The 22,866-nt window shown below is 28.9% G+C and overlaps 4 protein-coding genes across 6 annotated transcripts in view; all 4 read left to right on the top strand.

Annotated features, from left to right (window-relative positions):
- LOC145186651 (mannosyl-oligosaccharide glucosidase-like) overlaps positions 1–22,866 on the top strand; it is a 405,622-nt gene that overhangs the window by 4,269 nt on the left and 378,487 nt on the right. The gene's annotated exons all lie outside the window — the stretch shown is intronic.
- Positions 1–22,866, top strand: part of LOC149884515 (dynein axonemal assembly factor 4-like) — a 381,661-nt gene that overhangs the window by 4,269 nt on the left and 354,526 nt on the right. The gene's annotated exons all lie outside the window — the stretch shown is intronic.
- LOC145186554 (uncharacterized) overlaps positions 1–22,866 on the top strand; it is a 246,865-nt gene that overhangs the window by 4,269 nt on the left and 219,730 nt on the right. The window lies entirely within an intron of this gene.
- On the top strand, positions 4,336–22,665 carry LOC149884538 (NACHT, LRR and PYD domains-containing protein 9-like). Of its 2 annotated transcripts, none has more exons than XM_090095362.1 (4): positions 4,336–4,528; positions 9,931–10,191; positions 11,056–12,411; positions 21,402–22,665. In XM_090095362.1, the coding sequence occupies exons 2-4, from the start codon at positions 9,942–9,944 to the stop codon at positions 22,523–22,525; spliced, it is 2,730 nt and encodes a 909-aa protein (XP_089951488.1). In that variant the 5' UTR covers positions 4,336–4,528; positions 9,931–9,941; the 3' UTR covers positions 22,526–22,665. The 2 variants fall into 2 exon arrangements, with proteins under 2 accessions (XP_089951488.1, XP_089951489.1); XM_090095363.1 differs by lacking the exon at positions 21,402–22,665 and adding an exon at positions 16,734–17,923 and having other exon boundaries at positions 4,343–4,528.

The following is a 22,866-nucleotide window of genomic DNA, read 5'->3' as shown; positions in this document are numbered from 1 at the left end:
CTATGGAGATTTTTTACTTGTTTAAATTACGATGCAGTTTGAGGTTTTTTACTACCACCATAAAAAATCTCATTAAAACTTTTTGTTCATTAGTAAAAATCTCGTATTAAATATTTACTATCATCATGAAATTTTTGCTCTCCGCATACAAATATACTTTTTGGAAAAATGTATTTTGCACTGATAAATCTTTAAATTGCTTAATAATGTAAAAGCAAAGGTTTATCTTTCTTCCATTTTTTCTGGCGCCAGGAAGCAAAATTTGCACACCCCCCCCCCCCCTTGGAGGTCGACACCAGTTGAGAAGTGGATACCACTGAAGTTAATCTTTAAATCTTATCATAAAAAATAACTTCTGAAGACAACCGCCAGTGGCATTCACCTCGATTTGCGCTGACCTCCATAAATAATTTTCAGCGCGGCTGCCAATCGGAAGGCGGAAGCTGCTGCAGGTAGAGGCAAAAAACATTCAGCCCGCAAAAATACTTTCGGAAGCGCACAGCTTAGCACTTTCAAAAAGAGTTTGTGTTTCCGTAAAATGTTACTTTGCCGCCGGAAGGGAATAATACCGCTGATGCGTTATATCACCATAAAAATGAATGTTTGATCAAAAAGCACAATATAAAGGAAGTTTTTGAAAAACTGCGCTCCGTCGGAAAAGTGATGTAGTCAAGAATTGGCATGGGTGGGAAGCAACCCACCATGTTTATTAAACTTGCGCCACATTACAAAACCCCTCCACAAAAACGGCCCGTACTCAGAGTAATTCCGAAGTGTAAAACCCAGAAGTTTCCAGAAGCGGGCGATTCTCATGAAAACACTGCTTTTCGTACAAATCAATATGTTAAAACAATGACTTTGTTATTTGATAAAAGTAAATAAAATTATTTACTTTTTACTTACTAAGTAAAGTATAGTATTTCAATGAAAATACTATACTTTACTTAGTAAGTAAAAAGTAAGTAATTTTATTTACTTTTATCAAATAACAAATTTTTTTTCAACTAGTTTTTATTTAAGTTGCCTTTGTTAATTTTTGTTACTATTACACATAAAAGTAATTTCATATTACGATGCAGTATTCTCTTACTTTTTAAAGTAAATATGACTTTTTTCAAAATTTTATATTTACGTAAGATGACTTTCAAAAATAATTTACTTTTACATGTAAAAAGTAAATTACATTTCGATGCATACTATTTGTATAAGTATAAATCTAAATTACTTTTTAAAGTAAATTACTCTCACACGGCTTACTATTAAAAGTAATTTACAAAAAGTAAATAACTCCTTTATATAAAAGTACCGTCCTTAGTCTAGAGCACTTTGATTTATTAAATTCGGTATGAAAGATAATGGTTCTTGAACATACACAAGATCCTTTGAAACCTTTTCCTTTTCCCTGTCTAGTAAATCCATCAGTAAAAATGTTTAAGTAATTATCATTATTTTACTAGGCACCGAAAAATATCCTTCATATTCAGCAACTTGTTGAAGCATGTCCATATTTGGAAAACATATTTTAAAAAATTAACACAAAATGTTTAGATATTTTTACGTACATTGTAGAAATAAATAAAAATAAATTCTAATTTGTTTTTAAGTCAACTTAAAATAAGCTGCTCTATTTTACAAAAAATATTGCACAACTACTAATTATTACACATAATATAGCTGCAATAAGCATTCCATATAGTATTTGTAAGTGTAGTCTTTAACAACCGTGGAGGATCTCTCTCTTTCTCGAAAGAACATTCTTGTGATTAACATTTACAAGTTACCTTTTCCACATGATAAAAGTTCTACATGATAAAAGTATGATATGGATTCCTCAAGATCATTCGATTTTCTAAAAATATTAAGCTCTACAGCAGTCATTCTCTATTCCTTTCAGAAAAATAGATATTAACTGTTTGGGTTTGTTAATAAAAAGTTCAATTATGGCTTGAAGTTTCTTTATAACATGTAAGGATAACTGTTTTGTTTATCTTCGATTTACCTCGTTAGAACATTCAACAGTTACAACAAACGTGTTTCCACCAGTTGATAAAGAAAAAGTTCTCCCTTTTCAAATGTAGTTCAGGGGCGTGTACAGGAATTTTTTTGGGTAAGTCGCAGTTTTAACCCCCCCCCCCCCCCAAAAAAAAAAAGTTAAATTTTAGCATCCCCCTCCCCCCCCCCCCTTCCTCATTCACAAACGCATATATGAGGTAAGACGGCTTAGCAATCGCCCGATATTTTATCGCACATGATGCTAACCATTATCAAACATCATCGCTTCGCACGCTATCTATTTTTAGAAGAAAATGATGATAACCATAGTCAGCACCAACGCTTAACAATTACACACGACCTATTCTTATATGAAGCAAAAAAAATTGTTGAAAAACTGTCTAAACTTTATGTTTAAGAAATGTTTAATAAATACTCACTAAACAGGGTGTATGTACCAAGGGAAGTCCAAATTTTATTTTTAATGTTTAAAACCCTTTCTTTCTTTTTATATTTTTTAAAATGCAAGTAATTAAAAAGATACACAGCTTTGTATAAAATAGTTGGGGATGTCCATTGATATATTTTAATATATGCTTGTTGTTAATTACAGTCTTCTCCTCCTGATGATAAATATCAATAGAATTTGACTAAAACTTTACTCAGGGTATAATTGAAAAGGGAAGTCCGGAATTTGTTCTCTAAGAAATAATTACTTTTATTTTTTTTAAATTAACAAAAGAAAATATTTAAAAAATGAAGTACCTTATAACTTAATAAAAAAAGGTATGTCCATTCAAGTTTCTTATTAATTTGTTTAAGTCAAAAATTAAAACAACCTCCGTTTAAATATATAAATCGTTTTTTTTTTTTTTTAATAAACTTTAGACCGTTCTCGATTTGACAAGCACTATGCGCGAGGTTAGAATTATTTAATTCTATCTCCTATTTTAAAAGTTGGGAGAAAATGAGTTATTAATTTTAGTAAGTAATGATTACTTCTAAAATGCGCTCTATTTTACAAGTTTTTTTCTAATTTGTTTAAAAATAAATTATTTAAAGCATAAGTTATTATTTCTTTAAAAATTAAGACTAAGTTTTTAAATAATTATTACTTTAAGAAAAAAATCAAAAACTTTCTCCCAACATTTAAACTTGGAGATAGAACAAAATAATTCTAACTTGGCGTATAATAAAATACTAAACCGTAAATCTAACTGTTATCCCGGATTAATAACTTCTTACCATCCGTTCGAACAGTTAACCTTGTATAGTTTGCTTAATTATTGCTTTAGTTTATTATAATTATTCGCTCTGTTTGCTTTTATCTACCGACGCATCATATTTACTTAACGAAATATTGAAGTTGTGAAAAAATATGTATATATACATATTTTGGGTATGTCCAGCGACGTAGCAGACATCCCCTAGACACGCCCCTGTAGTTATCTTTTTTGAATACACCTGAAACAATTTGTTTTTACTTAAATGTTTCCCATGCTTATAGCAAGAGAAATCACGTTTGTTACAGCAAATGAAAAAACAGGGGCGTGTTCAGGTGCTAAAATTAGGCAGCAACTTCCCCAAGTTCAAACAAACCCCAATGGAAGTTGGGGCTCAAACCCCAACTTCCATTGGGGTTTGAGCCCCTGCCCCTTAAACCCGCTTCCTGGCATACGCAAATTTTAACCTCCAAAATTGAAGCAAAAAATTTTTGGCGCAAAAGTTTTTGATAACAATTTTCTCTAGGATGGTCATTTACGGTCTGGTTTTTACTTTTAAAAAACTGGAAATGGATTATACTATGACATTTTCGTAAAATCAGGTTGGACACAGCTGGATATTATTAGATAAGTTGCTAAAATGGCCTGCTTTCATAATAAAAATGTGCCTATTTGAAATAACTTTTTTTGTCAGTTACATAAACTTAGTCACCAAAAAATCAAAAACTGTTTCATACTACAATCATTTTTTCCAACTTAGCAAAATTTTTTTAATAATACATCATGCATATTGTTAAGAAAATCGAAAAAAAATATAGTGAAAATTTAAGCTTTTACAATTTCATAAATAATCTTGATATTAAGAATATTTTGGCCTTGCAAATGTATATGCATCCTTAAAAATTTAATCATAATAAGGTCAATTTACAAAGATTAAGCGTGATCGAGTAAGGTATCTAAAAAATTCATCTTTTATCAGATTGGCTGTATTTTTTGTAAAAAATAGCTTTTTTTTTTTTGCTATTCTGACATGCGTGTATTTCAACCAATTGGTTTATGTCTATTTTTTTTATCCAATCATACGGCCGAATCTTAAAACAATCTAAATGTTGTTTTCAGTGATTTTTAAAAGGCGTTAGTTTTTTTTATATGATGCAATATTATCTATTTTGCGGCCTAAGCTTAATAAAAATGTGTACAAAGTTGTTTCATTAACTTTTGATGCCTTATTCAAAATTGCTGATTATGTTAAACTAACGTTGGGATATCTTGTTGACCAATTTTTATGTAGGAAAGTAAATAACAACGAATCGGTGAGTGTTTTTTTTTTTAAAATACCTTTATAATCTAGCGCCTTCAAACTTTAATGATTGGAAAAAAGAAAGAGTTTCTTTTCTTATTTCATTTTGCTTAAGGTTTTTATTGGAAACTTATAAAGATTAGCAATAATAATTTAATACTTCAAGATGTTGCTTAAAACTAGGAGTTTTTTGAAAGAGTCATACTTTAAACTATATACAACAACAGCTTTGCGGTATAGTGATAAGAAGGCACTGTAAAATCCAAAGAATTTTGAGAAATTAAATTCTTGTAAGGTATGTTTATTCACGGCGAATAAAGATAGCTGAAGAGGTTAGTTTTCAAAGTTTATATTCCTAAACGACATTTCAAACGGACATAGGGCTATATGAGTGCTCCAGTTCAGAATTGATAACTTTTCTTTTTAAAATGGACGTTCAGAATATTAAATTAACATTACTGGTGCCTTTGATTCTCAAAACCGCATAAAATTTTCGTCTATCGCATTATAAGCAGAATTAATGTTTCAATCAAATTTAAATAACTTCAATTAATCAATATCAAATGGTATATAAATATCAAATGATATATAAATATCAAATGTAATATAAATATCAAATGATATATAAATATCAAATGATATATAAATATCAAATGATATATAAATATCAAATGATATGTAAATATCAAATGATATATAAATATCAAATGATATACAAATATCAAACATGGCCTACTTTATACACGGCCGGATATGTTGCATAAATAGGCCGAAAATTAGAAGGCCAATTTTTCACCATTTTAAGTTTTTGTGTTTTAAAATGTAAAATAGTTTTAAAAGTAATGTTTAACGTTTCCTAAGTTTAAAGTTTATTAAGTATTCCTTATTAAAATTTTTTTAGGTTAATTCATCTGTAATAAATATTTAATCGGTAATTAAGTTTTCAAATATTAAGTAAAAACTATATTTTACAATTCATTTCAAATATATAATTTTTAACATTTAAAATATAACAGATGCATTTATAATATAGCATTTGGAGTTGAGATATTTACGATATTGAATTTATAAACAAATTTGTAGTAAACAATTTATTTGTATAAACAATTTATATATATATATTTATATATATATATATATATATATATATATTCACTACATTTCTTATTTTCTCTTTTCTCTTTGTCTCCTTTTGAAAGATAATACAGTATCTTTGTGTTTACTCCCACTTACAATCTTTTGTTCATTATTGTAAAAAATATTTATTACTGTTCTATTAACAAGAGAAAGTCCCCACTCAAAATGACTATCACAAAGAAATTTCTGGTTCAAATTATATTTATATAAAATATTTTTGCTAACTTTTCTGATCTCAAGAGTTTCCAACGTAAGTAGACTTTGTTTCACTGCATCAAGCATAGCAAAGTAACTAATAACATGACTTGCAATTAACTTTGAGGGAGTTAAGAGACCTCCTCTGGATACTAGGTCAATATATTCTGTATCTATGTCAACGACATCACTTTTTAGCAATAAAGTACACAACTCACATTTCAATTTTTTAAGTAACTTTCTGCATATATATCCAGCAATAAAAATTGTAACCTCTTTACTGTTTTCATATAACTCACTTTCCTGAATTTCATTATTAAAAAGTTCTGAAATTGAATTCAGATTCATATCTGAATGAAAAAGTTTTAAACCCAGGTTTCAAAAGTCAAAGTTCTCTTTTAATAATGATCTCATTTGCAAAATTTTCTCAGAAGTAGATACTTCACGTAATCCAACTAGAAACCTGCCACCACTCATTTGATGATACTTTGAAAAATGTCGCTCTAATGGATCACTTTGGAAACGTGAGGTTAGAAAATAATTATATCCTTTAAATAGAAGATCTTCAATTAGACTAGAAGTACTTTGCAATGTTATTACTAGTGCATTAGAAGTCTGAGTTGTGAGACAATATCTTTCAGTGGAACTGTACTGTAAATTTTGCCACTCTTGAACCCAGTGAGCAAGTGCACGTAAAAATTGTGGCTTACTATCCCCCATAACAGCTGCATTTCCTTTAACATTATTAGAGTATTTCATTTTTGAGTTGGATACTACCCACCATAAATTAAAGAGTTTTAAAAATTTTGATGCTGAGTATTCATTAGGAAAATAATTTTGAATTGCAGCTGAAGTTGTTTCATGGAATATATCTAATGCCAAGTTGACATCTTGTTTATTGTTACCTGGATATAGAGTCTTTTCCCCTAATTTATATGCCTTTCTTAAGTTTGCTGAAAGAGTTTTGTCTTTTTCATGAACTCTATGAAGCAAAGCCCAAGAGATATCCCCTGCAGACACTCATATTAAAACTGTAATCAGTGAACTGAAATGGTGGGAAAATGAACTTTTTAGTACTAATCAAATTATTTCTTTTTATAAGTTTTTAAGCAAATGAGCACTATCATACATCAGATAAACTTTATGATCATTATAAGTGATAAAGAAATTTTCTTCTGGCTTATCTGACCCATAAATGCTATGCAATTTTAAATAAGCTGAGACATTTCTTGGATGGTTGTCTGCAATCAATGCTCGAATATTAAAACCTGCAGATCTTAATGTAATTAAACTTTCCTCTATTTCATCTTTAATGAAATCTCCAGTGATATTAGTCTCTGGAATGGCTTTAATTACATAAGGTATTGATTTCTTGAGGCCAACAATCATATAGACAATTACTCCTTTGTAGAGATTACCATCTTTATCTTGTCCAGTTAATCTGCCACTGTGGTATTCACAAGATTGCTGCAGATACATTTCATCAAAAAGAATAACGCAATCATTGCTTATTTTGTCCTCATTTAACAATAACTTTGATGATTTTATGGAATCAATTCCATCTGATACTAACTTCTTCAATAGTGACTTTGATGGTAAAGGAAGTTGTTCCAGAAGATGCGAATAAGCCTGAGATGATGAATATCTTTGCATTAGTGCAAAACGTAACACTTTTGAAGAATATGGAGGTCGACCTTTAGATTTAAAAAAGATTAGTTTTACATACATACATACATACATACATACATACATACATACATACATACATACATACATACATACATACATACATACATACATACATACATACATACATACATACATACATACATACATACATACATACATACATACATACATACATACATACATACATACATACATATATGTATGTAGACATGTATGTAAATTCATACATGTATGTATGTATGTATGTATGTATGTATGTATGTATGTATGTATGTATGTATGTATGTATGTATGTATGTATGTATGTATGTATGCATGTATGTATGTACATACATATATACATATATACATACATGCTGTGATTTCAATCAAAATAAATATTTGCAGGTGTTTGGACTTAGAAAATCTCATAGCTACATTTGTCCATGCTAAGTTCACACAGTTCTGTAGAACTGGTGTTTGAGAAAAATCAACTGCATTCCAAGTTGTTGCTTAATATTAGTTTGATGTGTTTTAGACCTCATTGTTTCTTAAAATTGATTGTCTAATTGCAAAATAATCCAATAGTGGATCTTTTTAAAAATTGTTATTGAACTATAATTTTCTGAAGTCCTAAAGTCTTGAAAAGATTAATCACTACGTATGGCGCCATAACATAATGCTATGCAAGTGTAATATTACATCCATATGATATAATCGTATATGTTGTAAATATCTTTTTTTTCTTTATTTACTGTATTTTAAACTGTTTACTTTTTATGTTGTTAAAGCCAATCTAAGAACTTGAATCGAAAATTATACCAGGTTAAGTAAGTTTTTGTGTACAAAATTGTAAATAGTTAAGACTTGTTTCTATAAAAACAAATATTATTTTTAAATTTATTATTTACATTTCTTAAAGCATTTTGCTGTAAAAGACATGCTATCTGTAAAATTGCAATAGTAATAATAAAAACAACAAGAACAGCAGCAAAAATATTGATAATAATAATGATAATAATGATAATAGTGATAACAACAATAGCAATAACAACAACAGCAATAATAATGATAATAATAATGATGATAATAATAATAATAGTAATAAAAATAATAATAATAACAATAATAATAATGATAATAACAATATTAATAATAGTAATGATAATAACAATAATAATAATAATAATAATAATAATAATAATAATAATAATAATAATAATAATAATAATAATAATAATAATAATAATAATAATAATAATAATAATAATAATAATAATAATAATAATAATAATAATAATAATAATAATAATAATAATAATAATAATAATAAAAATAAAAATAATAATAATAACAATAATAATAATGATAATAATATTAATAATAGTAATGATAATAACAATAATAATAATAATAATAATAATAATAATAATAATAATAATAATAATAATAATAATAATAATAATAATAATGATAATAATAATAATAATAATAATAATAATAATAATAATAATAATAATAATAATAATAATAATAATAATAATAATAATAACAATAATAATAATAATAATAATAAAAATAATAATAATAATAATGATAATTATAATAACAATAATAATAATTATAATAATAATTATAATAGTAACAATAACAATAATAGTAATAATGATAATGATAATAATAATAATAATAATAATGATAGTAGTAATAATAATGATAATAATAATAATACTTATATTAATAATGTTAAATCTTGGTCATATTATAATACCTCTGCAGGACTCTGATTAATCTGTCAGTTGAAAGTGGAATATTTTATTTAAAGAGCCCTATTTGTCCCATTTACCATGGGCCCCAATAACTACAACAAAAATGCCGCAACTTTATCCATGTTGTTAAATGTTGATTAATACCTTGTTTAAAGGTTTGATGCATTATACCAGCATCATTCAGTTTAATCAGGTTTTTAAAAAATTTCAATTTTTAAGCATACTTTTTTTCAATGACGGATTTGTAAATACACAAATAATGAATTACTGATGTTGATAAAGTTTATTTTGTAAAATATCCAGAAATTTACATGTTTACATATTTTATAGTTTTCAAGTTTTTGAATTTATTGTAAATTAAGTAGAGAAACATTTAAATGCAAGTCTGTAGAGAGATTATTAAATCAACGTCTAATAAAAAAGCTATGGAAGCTATTTGTTTTACCCGCTTCAACATCGTTTTATTTCACGAACTCTAGGAGATATTTGTGCACCAGTACACGACTTGTGTTATCAAATATTTAAACACATTTCAACTAGTGTGTGACTTCATTATATGGTTTAAAAAACCAATCAAAATTTGTTGTAAAAAAATTAACGCCAAACTGTTTAAAAGCTAAATGCAGCATTTCTTGTGTTGTTTTAGGCACATTCATCATGGATCCAAGAATAAGGTCCATTTTGCTTGACCGCATATCTACAGAATGGAAAAGGTTTGGAAATTATGCTGCTATTGATAAAGCCGTTATTGATTATATTGATCACGATAAACACAGTGATCACCAAAAAATGAAAAATCTACTTGAAAGGGTCGTTTTAAAAAATTCTACCGACTTTATGTCTGTAATCAAAAATTCTCTCACGCTGATGCATGAAGCAGATACTTTGAAAGCAATTGAGATGTTTCGTAAGTGAAAATTCCCCTTTTGCTTTTTCTATATTTTTTTGGATTACACGTTTTCAATTCAGTTTTGCAGGGTGGGGCAGCAAAACTTAGAAAGTCAAAAAAATTATATGTAATAATTTGTTTTTCATTAAACAATCAAATGACATCAATATAACTTAAGTGTTTTAAGTCAAAAAATTAGATGTCATAAGTCTCCTTGATTAGACGTCATTACCATATGCGCAATACTTCTAATTTTGACTCCGGCAAGAAGCAAGTCTGCTATTTGTTGTCTTTTAGCCTCCTGACTGGACCTGGTTGATCCTATAGTTTAAACTACTTTTGAAACTAATTTTTCAATCATTCACTCTGAAAAGGCAAAAATATTATCATACACAATCGAGAATACAATTTTAAAAACTTTTTCAAGAAAGTCTAAGTCTTACTGTTCCATCCAGTAGATTTTGAAATAAGACAGTTTCATGACTCTTTTTTTATTGCATTTTACATACAAAAGAACTTCTCTATTAATGTAATTTCGCAAAATAGAATTTCTTTATAAACTTATTTAACTTATTAGAAAAAACCAAGCCATCAAACACTTTGTTTCAAACAAGAAAACTATTTTGCAATATGAAATAATTTTTAACGTTGTGGAAAAAACTGATTTTAAAAGTAGTTTGGCTTTGATTTAATTCGAAAGAGAATACTGCTAATGCTTAAATGTATCACATTATTAACAGTTCTCTCACATGATTAAAATGCGAAAAAACTGCTAATTCAAAAAGTTCTTGCTAAAACTCTTTTTTTGATTTTATTGGAATGAGAATACTGCTAATGCTTTAATGTACTTCAGGCCTTTAACATAAAATATTTCTTGTTTAGATGCAAGTGGTCAACTGAAAGCGTATTATCTAAATACTTACGCGACAATTTATCGACAGGAACAGAGTCAAAGTAATGACCTTGGCCTTCTCCTTAGTACACTAAAATTAGCTTCAGTAGAAAAAGAGGACCTAAAGATGGTTAATGAAGACTTTAATGAATGGAACTATTTTCGTCATAAACAAGATAGTTACAAACCAATAAAGTATGACGAGGTATTTGATGAAAGCTCACGATTGGTTTTGATTTCAGGGCCTAAGGGCATTGGGAAAACAAACTTTCTTCGATGTTGTCTTTATCATTGGGCGAAGGGTTTGCATTGGAAAAATTTTGATTTCATTTTTTATTTCGACTTTAATAAAATCAGCAAATTTCAAAATGTTTCAAACATAAAGCAACTCATAAAAAAGTTTTACAATAATATTCTAAGCGGATACGAAATTTCTTCGTTTACAACGACAATGTTTATAATGGATGGCTTAGATGAATTTGCTTACTTTGAACAACTAATGAATTCTAAATCGTCAAATAACATTCCTTTGATCACAGCGCTTGAGGGCATTTTTAGTTCAGAAAGTTGTAAATGTGTCATAAGCGGAAATATTCAAACTGTGATGAAATACTGGGGAACAGTTAAGAATAACAAAGATGCGAAAAACCTACAGATTTTGGGTTTAAACCATAATGGAGCGAAAGGTTTCTTGGAAGATTATTCGTTTAGTGAAAATCTGAAAACTGATTTAAAAAAGTTCTGGACGTCTTCTCGAAATGGGGCGACTATGCTCTCAGTACCACTTTATTTGAAAGCAGTTTGCTCAACGTTATTTACTTTAAGCATTCCGTCTGTCAAAACCATGACCGAATTACAGACACTGATTTTTTTACACTTTGCGCAACAAAACTGCAAAGAATCATTGCAGAAGACTGAAAAACTGCAAAGAATCATTACAAGAAGCAAAAAATCATTACAGTGGATGATTCAAGTAAACCAGCAGCATATTTTAAATGTCTGTGAAGTGGCCTTCTTTATGTTTAGCAGAGGAAAAGTGATCATTTCGCAAAAAGAGCCTTGCTTGGATCTAGATGAAAAGGGTTATGAATCGTTTGGTTTAATAAAATATTATGTCCAAAGTCAGCAATACGAGTTTGTTCATTTCTTTTTACTGAACTTTTGCGTTTCTGTTCATCTACTGTTTAATGGTAATTCTCATGAAATTATTACAAATGAGAGATTGCGCAACTGCTTGCCATTTATAAGCGGTTTTATACACACTAATGAGAGCAGCTTTTTGAATTTAATTTGCCAATTAAAGGAGCCTTTACATAAACAGACTATATGGCTAAGAGATGTCTACAGTAAGATTATTATTTTTTATATTTTTTTTTGTACTTCGATCATCGTTTTGCTCCTGTTTTTTTAGATTAGTTAACTTTCAATATGACATCATAAAAAGTTGATCATACTCTAAAACTTTAAAAAAAAAAATTCATTTTGAAGTAATCTATAGAATTGTTTTTAATTTATTTTTTCTTTTTTAAATAATATTCTAATTTACATTCTTGTTTTTATGTTACTGTCATTTTTGAAGAAAACATTGAACTAAAACTTCAAGAAAATAACAAAAGTAAAAATCAAAAATAACAAAATAAAATCAAATTTCAAGAAAATAACAAAAGTAAACGCTCAAAATAAAAAAAGTAAATTGCTCAATGCTTTTTCTTAAAATAATTTCTCGGCCGCTACAATTTTACTTCTATCAAAGCAGGGGTAAAATTATTTCTTAATCTAAAATCTTTTCATTTTTGCTTTAATCTACACCTATAACTGCTTATGGCGTGATAAATTTTTTCTAAAATGACATGTTTTAATGTAAAAAGATTAAAATTTAACAAAAGTTAAATTAAGTCGTATAACTATCATTAAACATTGTAATCAGATATCAGCCAATCAGATTTCTAATCCACAAAATAGTATGGTTTTATCAAAATTCTTGAAACTTAAAAGAAAAATTTCCTTGGTAGTGATCGACCGGAATTCGGTTCGGATCCGGTTTCCGGCCAAAACAACGGCCGGAACCGAAATTCCGGTTCCGGGTTTATATAAGATTTCGGTTCTGGCCGGATTTCCGGTTCAAAATGCTACCGAAAATATATATTATAAAGCTTTATTTAGCATAATACCGTTATTATCATTTTGATAAAAATTATTAAAAAATTTTTTAAATTAGTAGTTAAGCTTGAGAATAAAACTTGGCTTTATTTGAAAACTAATTAATTTTCTTGTTTAAATTAATTTTAAATTAATACTCATATCTTGTAATGTTTTTATCGCTATTATCTGAGCTGAACTTATACCATTCTGATTCTTACCAGCTCATTTTCTTAAACATATTGTCATGATCCAAATGGAAAATTTTGAACCTCCTAAAGATGAATTGGCTCCTGCAGCTCAGTCTGATGACAATTAAAAAGAATTCTATCTTTTTCGCACTTTGTAAAAATGATTGCGCAATCTCGAACAGGGAAAATGATTAATGTGCATTTTGACAATCCAAAAAATCATTTAAGTGTCAAATGATTTTTTTGAATTGTCTAATTGCTTCTATATGCCTTGGGTTTCGGAAAAACTAAAATAAAAGTGTAAAATTTTAATTATTTTTACTACATTAATTTTTGTTTAAATTAGAACTAACTTTTTAAAAATATATTACTTATTTTCGGTTCCGGTTTCTGTTCCTGTTCCGGTTTGGATTTATTTTTGGTTCCGGTTCCGGGTAGGTATATTTATATTCTATAACCGGTTTGCTTCCGGTTCCGGCATAATCTTTGTTCCGGTTGATCTCTATTCCTTGGCATACTGGCGTTGGTACAAATGTGTGGACTTTAAAAAGTTTTGAGATTAAAATATTGTTACTTTTTAAGCTCTTGATGACTGAAACATTAGTTTTGCATTATAACCATCAATTTGTTTAACCTATAATTTTCATTTTATCTTTAATCCCCAAAAAAATATTAAAAGTAAACTTTTGTCAATGAATTCACCAGCGCACTAATTCACTGACCAAAATCCGACAATGAGGCAAAGTTTTCAGGTTGAATTAAAAAGCAAGAAATTCACTTAAAGGGAGTCATCCTTTGTTTAACTCCTATACTTCCCGTCTGTCGTAGTACTTTTATACGATGTAAAGAATTTTGTTTTTTATTTATAACTAAGCGTGCTAGAGCGGTCTTTATTTCTTGTAAGAGAGAGAAAAGTAACAAAATGCTCGTTTTTATAAAACAGCTAAAAGGAAGCGTGAGGGGCTTGAATGACTGCGTGATTACACGCAACACCGTCCAAGGAAAAAGCAATTGCTTAACGATAAACAAAACGTCCAGCGTCTTCAGTTTACTAAGTATCACCAAAGTGTAATTGTTGCTGAGCAGAGAAAAATAATTTGGTTTGAAAGACATAATTTTAAGATATCTAAAGCAATCTAATTTTTAAACTTATTAGATGTGATTTTAAACTTATTAGATGGCAATTTCACACTGCCTAAAAGAACAACAAACCTCTCACGGTTTTCTATTTCCTACCGGGGTCCGTACCTGTATAACAAAATAATATCAAAAAATATAGAACTTAAAGTATTAAATAATCCTGCCAACTTAAAAAATAAAATAAAACACCTCATACTTAATATCAACAATTATATTGATATGTATTAAACTTAACAACAGAATCTATACTGAAATATTTATGTGTATCACTGACTGTATTTTGAATATATATAAATATGAAATAGACTTTATTTAACAATTTGAAAAGGTACTCGATGATAAGTCTTCATAGACTTCTACGAGTTTTCCTTTACAACAACATATATATATACATATTTGAAGTAACAAGAAAATTTCTTGTCCTTTTATCTTTTTCTTATTTTTATTCTATTATTTTTAAAAAATACTGATAGTCTTTATGACAAGAAACTTTACTAATTTACGTTATACTTAAATATACTTGCTAAACTACGTTTTATTATGACGTTATACGTGGTAATATTATGTTATACTCTTCTTTTTATTTACGTTGGATTATATGATGTCATGTAGTTTTAATGTAACGATGTGTAAATTTATTGAAGTTGTATAAAAAAAAAAAAAAAAAAAAAAAATGTGTCGCAGATTTTAACATAAATTAATAGTTCCTCAATATATTGTGCATTCAAAGATGGTTATTGAAGTTATATAATTATGGCTCAAGTTGATAGTAGATTTTCCTACTAATACAAGTTTATATTGAAAATAGCAAAACTTCAACGAAAATTCGATGAAGAAAATCAGCTACATGCAAAATCATTAAGTGTTAGTGGGCCAGTGTATAAAGTTTCAGTGAAGATGGCTTCGGATTTTTTCAAAGAAAGTAAATGGCTTTTTGTCTAAAAAACCCATTTAAAAAAAATTTAACAATAATTTTGTGAATGAAATGGAGTTGAAAATATTCTAATATATTTGTTAAATGCATTCTGTTGCCATCAAGCTTTTCCGTCGAAACAAAAACTAAAAATTCGTTTATTAGCATGTTGCCCAAATATGATTTTCGAAGTTTACGAGAGAGAAAGACTTTTATTAAAACGTATCTTCCATTAGAAGTCTATCAGCTAAGAATTTAGAATTTTTTGTTTTAAGATTTTGTTTTAACTTTGACAAAGAACTAAAGAAGTTTTACCATCAATTGATATTATTTTGAATTGTTTGACAACATATTGACTCTAGGTCCACATACGGGATTCTGTTTTCGTATACAATTTCAAGCAATTTCTATCTATTAACTATTGACAATATTTTCAAAAGTAAATTTCTGAGAGTAAAGCTGTTGCTATAATCCCTTATTCGAGTATTAAGAAAGCTCAATTTTTAAACCCCAAGGGAACTTTTGTAGCAATCAAATCCCAGTGGGCACTAAGACATCTATTAGACATCTCAACAACATCTCAGTCTGGTTTCTAAATGTCATCTAAAAGACATCTCGATATTTATACCTTTTATACGTCTGAATTCAGGTGTCTTTGAGACATCTCATATCAATTATCTGTGAGACATCTGCACATTTGATGTCTTCGAGACACCTTAAATTAGTAATCTTAAAGACGGCTTCTAAGTTAACACCTTTTAGACATCTGAACTCAGATATATTTGAGGCATCTCAAATTAGTCATCTGTGAGACTACTACCTATTAGATGCCTTCAATCCACCTCATACCACTAATTTTGAAGAAGGCTTATTTGCTGTAAAAAAGTTACAAAAAAAAAATACTAAAATATTTGGACCAAATTAATGTTATGTAAAATAAAAATCAGATGAGTACTTTATATTGTAAAAATGAAAAGTAAATTTTTCAAAAACATGTAATACAGGTATATAAAAAAGTACAATACAATCAAAAACTAATTAAAGCTTAAATATTTACTTCAATATCTTATTTTTTAAGTTCAGCATTCTTGAATGCTGGAGCATTTCTTTGTATGTTCTGAGTTTTCTTGTAAAACTCAGAACATACAAAGAAAAACTCCAGCACTCAAGAATGCTGAACTAAAGTTTCTATTTTTTTCGGAAATTTATTGAGCACAGCGCTGTATACAATGTGGTAGATTTTCGTATCCTCAAATTTAGCTTTTTTACATTTTCTTTTACCAAGGCCCTGCATGTTCAAATGAACCATTACCTCATTGCTCAGAACACGTTCTATGATATTTTTGGTGCAATTTTTCTGCTTATTGAGCTGTTTCCAACTCTGCCCCCATTGTTGCGCATCCAATAAAGAACCTTACGTTAAAAGAAAAAAACTGAGCGTTGGAAATCTGGAAACCCAAGAAAATACATTTTAAACATGGATCACTATATAGTTACGAATTCCAAAATTTAACATAGCATTTGCAATCATTTCGAATCTTTTGAAGGATTTGTACAGTTAAAAACAACTCTATGTTGTACATAACTGCCAACAGCTATGCGGTTTACGATGCGCTTCAGGAATGAACGAGCAGGTACATCACAAACGAAATTCTTCAAAGAAAGAGTAAAACGTTTTTCATTTATATTAACTCTTCCTGCTAAATTTTCAAATTGTACAAAGAATTCACTTAGAAGTTCATACACACTATCTGGGTTACTCTTACCAGAAAACAAAGAAATTATAAAAACGTCAAGATAACCAAAATATCTCAGTATCGGCCAAAACTGAATTCCAGTGGATTTGAAAGGTGGTAAACCATCCACATTTTTGTGTAAAACAATCGTTTTTATTAAAATACTCTTGATTTTTTAGCATACACTTTTCAATACACTCTTGTATACCAAAATGTATAAAGGGTTAGGTTGTTCAAGAAGTTTTTAGCAAAGTTCTTGAATCTTCAGGGAATGAATGGGTACTCATTCTTTCTTAATATTTTTAGCAAACCATTTACAAATATACGAGAGCAGCTATTTCTACTGATGAGTCGACTTAAGTCCATTTGAAAAGCATGTGTATCTGGAATGTGGCTATCAGAGGTATCTGATGAAGACAACATAGCTTCTTCATATCCAAAGTTATTGCTATCCTTAAAGACAAACTATTCAATACTACGACTACTTTGACATAAATCGTTTCTTAACGAGGAATAATTTTCCTCAAACTCAAAATTTTCAACGAAACCATTTGCCTCAATTTCAAAATTGTCACTTCCAATATCGTGACTTTTTTTTCTGTTACGATATTTTCTCATAAAGTGCTCATGTAAAGTGTATTGTAGTCTTTCCCCCTCGGCATAATATTTTTCCAAATATTATATCTTCTTGAAAGAGTGACTTATGTTATTATCACACATGTGCATTAGCATTAGAAAACCTCTTTTAATTAATGATAAACTTTATTTTACTAAACATTTTCAAATCAATTTAATAATAGTAATATGCATAAAAATACAGTTTAAGCTTATAAATGCTATTTGAATATTAATAGGTGTAGAGATAAAACCTTTCTATATATATATATATATATATATATATATATATATATATATATATATATATATATATATATATATATATATATATATATATATACACAGTGGGTAGCATAAAAATAGAGTCAGTTGATTTTTAATATGATTTTTTTTAATGTTTTTTTAAAATTTAAAGCAAACAAAAAAGTTAATAATTTAAATTGTTTTAAATTTTATTAATAAAATAAGAAAAAAATTTTTTCAAAAAAAAAATTTAAGATACCTTTTTATGAGATATGCAACTGTTAAAAAAAAAAACAACAAAAAAACAGAGCAAAAACATAGAGTGAGGGTGCATTTTAGCATTTTGTATGCGCACTACGAACCTTCACACATGCACGAACACGTCTCGGCATAGATTCGTCTAGTCAGATGCATAATTCTCTTGGAAATTCTTTCCAAAACTTTTCTAAGGCCTCCTGTATATGCGCACTACTGCGTATGTTCTCTTCGACCAATCTCTTGTCTATCTAAGCCCAAATGTTCTCGATGGGATTGAGATCTGGAGAACGAGTTGGCCAAGGCATGACCGTAATGCTTTTCTGATCAAGCCACTCTATAACCGAGATTGCAGTGAGAGCCGTTGCACTATCGTATTGAAAAATCCATTGTTGTCGTCTTCCGTAAAAAGCTCTGGCTGTTGGTAAAAGTTTACTTTCGAGGGTCTCTTTGTAGTTGTACTGGTCAATTCTGCCGTTATAAATGTTGCATGGCCCTGTTCCCTTATGGGAGAAGCATCCCCATATTCCAACTGATCCTCCTCTGCCTTGTATCCTTGGTACACAAAAACACTTTTTGAACTTTTCACCAGCCAGCCTCTTAATGATTTAACTTGACTTGCGATTCATCACCTCAAAATTGGATTCGTCGCTGAAAATGACTTTTGCCCAGTCTTCTACAGACCAGTGAAATTTTTCTCTACCCCACTTTAATCTTTTTAGACAATCTGAGACACGCAAAAGTGGTTTTCAAGCAGCGACACAGCAATCTTAGTCTTTCTTATTTAGTCATCTTCGTACAGTCCATCTACTAGCACTAACGTTACCAGGCGTATTTTTGAACCCTTCAGCAAGTTCACGGTAAGAAATTTTAGTGTCTTGTCTAACCTTTCGATAGAGATAACCCTGGTCTCTTGAAGTTAGCTTTAAAGGCCTACCAAGCCTTGGTAAATCTTTGACATCATTATGCAGCTCGTGGTTTTTCAACGCTGTTTGTACACATTTAAGGAAAACATTGCAATTTCTCGTTGGCTTTTTGCTTTTTCTTTTAGCAGACCTACAGCTTGCCATTGTACGTTGTTTGAAACAGCTTTTCTGGCCATTTTTGTCATTTACTTTACCGTATAATTACCAATGCGAATAACTCAAGATATAAAAATGATAACTTAATTTTATTTTCGCAAGAACGTTTATATAGTTTGAAAGAAATCAACCACCAAATTTTAGAACGCTCGGAATACATTTTTTAAAGATATTTAAATTTAAGTCGTTAAATTTTAGTTGACTCTATATTTTGGCTAAATTAGAAATACAGGTATATTCTAATTGAATTAATAATTACTCAAGACTGGTTAACCTAACGAGTTCGAATTATACAACATTTGATAGAGAATCAATTAATTAAGACATTTACTTCGCTTTTAATCGTATTAATTAGTTGGTTTCAAATATAATTTAAAAAAAAACAAAAGTTTCACGCAAACAAAGTAGTGAATCTATATTTATGCAACCCACTGTATATATATATATATATATATATATATATATATATATATATATATATATATATATATATAAACATGTATAGTATTGTAGAAATTGTTAAAATTTCCAGAGTGCTTAATACAACGTAGTATGAGTAGAGCGAATATGTTAAGGTTATGTAAGAAATGATAGAAAAAAAGTTTATAATAAAAGTACTTCCCTGAATAATTTTTGAAAACGATGTGAAGGTCTCTTCTTTTACGTAAATGTCTCTTATTCAACATCCTCTTATCATATTTTTCCTCCATAGTTTTTTTATAAAAAAGATGTTAAAAACAAATGTAAAACAAAATATATTTAAAAATAAAAGACAAACAACACTTATAATTGGGTTTTTAAAGAAGATTAATGAGTAAGCTTTCGTCAGGAAAAAGTTTTTACAATTGAGTTGCGCGGAAGAAATTTCTTAAAGAGGACTTTGACTTAGTTTCCTTGAAACATTATAAATGCAGCTTGAGCGGTTATTTTTATGAGCGTTTTTGAGGTATTTTTTTAAGTATAAATTAAACGCAAAACATTTAAAAAGGAGAGTTTTTTGGTAGAAGAGAAAATATATAATTTCAATTTTGTGTTTGCTGCGAGAGAGCTATAGTTTTAAGACCCTATTTTATACTCTGAAGTATAATTGTAATGTTTAATCCGACGGTCATATGTTCCCGACCAAAGAGTTACTTGACTGTATATAATGATATTATTATTAAGTCCTATAATCCGATGGTTACACAGTAACACACATAACTATCATTAAAACCATAGACATTATTTTAAAAAATATATCAGATCATACACTTATGTGTTATGTAAATTTTTTAAACTATTACCATCAAAACTAATTAAAAGATATAAAGCGATCCAGATAAAAGATATAAAGCGAATCATAACACAAGTATCGTTGAAAAATGTCAAAAACCCAGTATTTAGAACTTCCGGAAGAAATCGGACACGGAAAAATTCGGAATTCCTTATAACTAAAATGCAATTGTCTTTAAGGTGTCTTTTAGATGTCTCAAGACATCTGAGACACTAAATAGACGTCCCATAAACATCTTGGTACCCAATTGGGACCCAGCTAACAAAAAATGTTCGAGTACTTTCGAAGAACGTTAGAAACGTTCTTAGAACGTGCCCGACCGTTTCTAACGTTCTACGAACGTTTCTTGAACGTTTTGTGTTAGCTGGGGATATAAAACGCGAATAGTTGGATTGAAACTCCGAGGCTAAAAATTGTGATTCAACATTAGCAATATTGTTTTTAAGAAACATTTATTCGCCATTTGGCTGTTGTTAATTTCTCTTCCAGCAAATGATTTCCTAAACTCGAATCCCTTTCAAATTTCTCTAAAGACTTATTTCTTCTTAATTAATGTTTTTTTATAAATTTCTTTTAATTTAAAACTCTTTTTCTTTTTAGATTTTTTTTTTTTTAATATGTTGTATTCTTTTCATAAATCTCAATAACCAAGACTTCCTCGACCAAACAATATTGTATTTTATCTTAGAGTGTGAATGATGAACGTTAAAGAAAAATTTTTTAACAAACCTTTCTTTCTTTTTCAGAACTCAACGATCGCGAAATTTTCGTCAAATGTCTCCGTGAGGCACAGGTTCCCATTGCCGAAGAATTGAAAAAAGAAATTGAAAATCGACGAGAATGGATGAATGAATCAGATGACTTATATGCTCTTCTCCAAGTATCCAAACAAAGATATTTAACAGACAAACCAGCTGAGGCAGGGATTATGGTAAATCGAATGGAACATCTTAAAGACATTAAAACAAAAGAAAATTCGAATTGCACAAAAGATAGTCGAACTTCCGTCATATTTGAAGTTTTAAAGGAAGAAAAAAAGGCATTTGATGTAATTGATGAAAACTTCAAGAGAGCAAAATTTTTGTATGATAAACAAGAAATCGATTGCGCTGAAAGAATATTTAGAGAAGTAGAAAAAATTCAAAGCAAAGTTTTAGGAAAGAAACATGCTGATACACTCACCACTAAAAACTGGATAGCAAGGTGCTTGTATGATACCCAACGATTCGATGATGCTGAAAAAATGTTTAGAGATGTACAAAACATGCGTGAAAATGTTTTAGGAGAGAAACATACGGAAACACTTAACACTAAACATTGGATTGCAAGTTGCTTATATAAAAAGCAACTAATCAATTCCGCTGAATATATGTTTAGAGATATAAAAAAAATACGAAAAAATGTGTTAGGAGAGAGGCATGCACACACATTAAATACGAAATATTGGATTGCAAGGTGCTTATATGATAAGCAACAATTTGATAATGCTGAAAAAAGGTTTAGAGATGTAGAAAATGTGCAAACAGATGTTTTAGGAGAGAAGCATGCACACACATTAAATACGAAGTATTGGATCGCAAGGTGCTTATATGATGAGCGACAATTTGATAATGCTGAAAAAAGGTTTAGAGATGTAGAAAATATGCAAACAGAAGTTTTAGGAGAGAAACATGCACACACATTAAATACGAAGTATTGGATCGCAAGGTGCTTATATGATGAGCAACAATTTGATAATGCTAAAAAAATGTTTTCAGATCTAGAAGTTATGCAAAAAGAACTTTTGGGAGAGAAGCATGCAGATTTACTTAGTACCAGACATTTTATTGAACTTTGTAAAAGTAAAAAAAATGATTGTGTTATAATGTAAAGGATTTCATAGCTGACACATAGGCTCATAATGTGAATAATGTCGATAAATATGTTACGTAGCCTAATTATGTGAACAATGTTGATAAATAGAATAGTGTAAATAAATAAGCCTAACATGGAGGGCTAGTCTTCGGTAAATGAAACTATTGATTTAATAAAACTATATTTTGAGAGAGGAAAATCAATACTTTTAAGTAATTGTCTGGATCAAATATGAAATCTTTTGATCGAATTAATTTCTCGTGTTAATTTTGGTTAAGGTGCTAATAAGTTTAACGTTTATAAAATTTATCGATGTAATTCAACATCTATTAAACTTGCCTTGAAAACCTCATCTGA

This window comes from Hydra viridissima, unplaced genomic scaffold, assembly GCF_058129835.1.
Source record: "Hydra viridissima isolate aposymbiotic clone 2 unplaced genomic scaffold, HvirCarnegie_v1 scaffold_8, whole genome shotgun sequence".
NCBI lineage: Eukaryota > Metazoa > Cnidaria > Hydrozoa > Anthoathecata > Hydridae > Hydra > Hydra viridissima.
The sequence above is the reverse complement of the archived record's forward strand: the minus strand, read 5'-3'. Positions and strand labels throughout refer to the sequence as shown.

Excerpts from the sequence above, each read along its gene's own strand:
- LOC149884538 (XM_090095362.1), top strand. The coding sequence starts at position 9,942 with ATGGATCCAAGAATAAGGTCCATTTTGCTTGACCGCATATCTACAGAA. Across the intron at positions 10,192-11,055 it reads GAAAGCAATTGAGATGTTTC|ATGCAAGTGGTCAACTGAAA; the intron begins GTAAGTGAAAAT and ends TTTCTTGTTTAG. Across the intron at positions 12,412-21,401 it reads ATGGCTAAGAGATGTCTACA|AACTCAACGATCGCGAAATT; the intron begins GTAAGATTATTA and ends TTTCTTTTTCAG.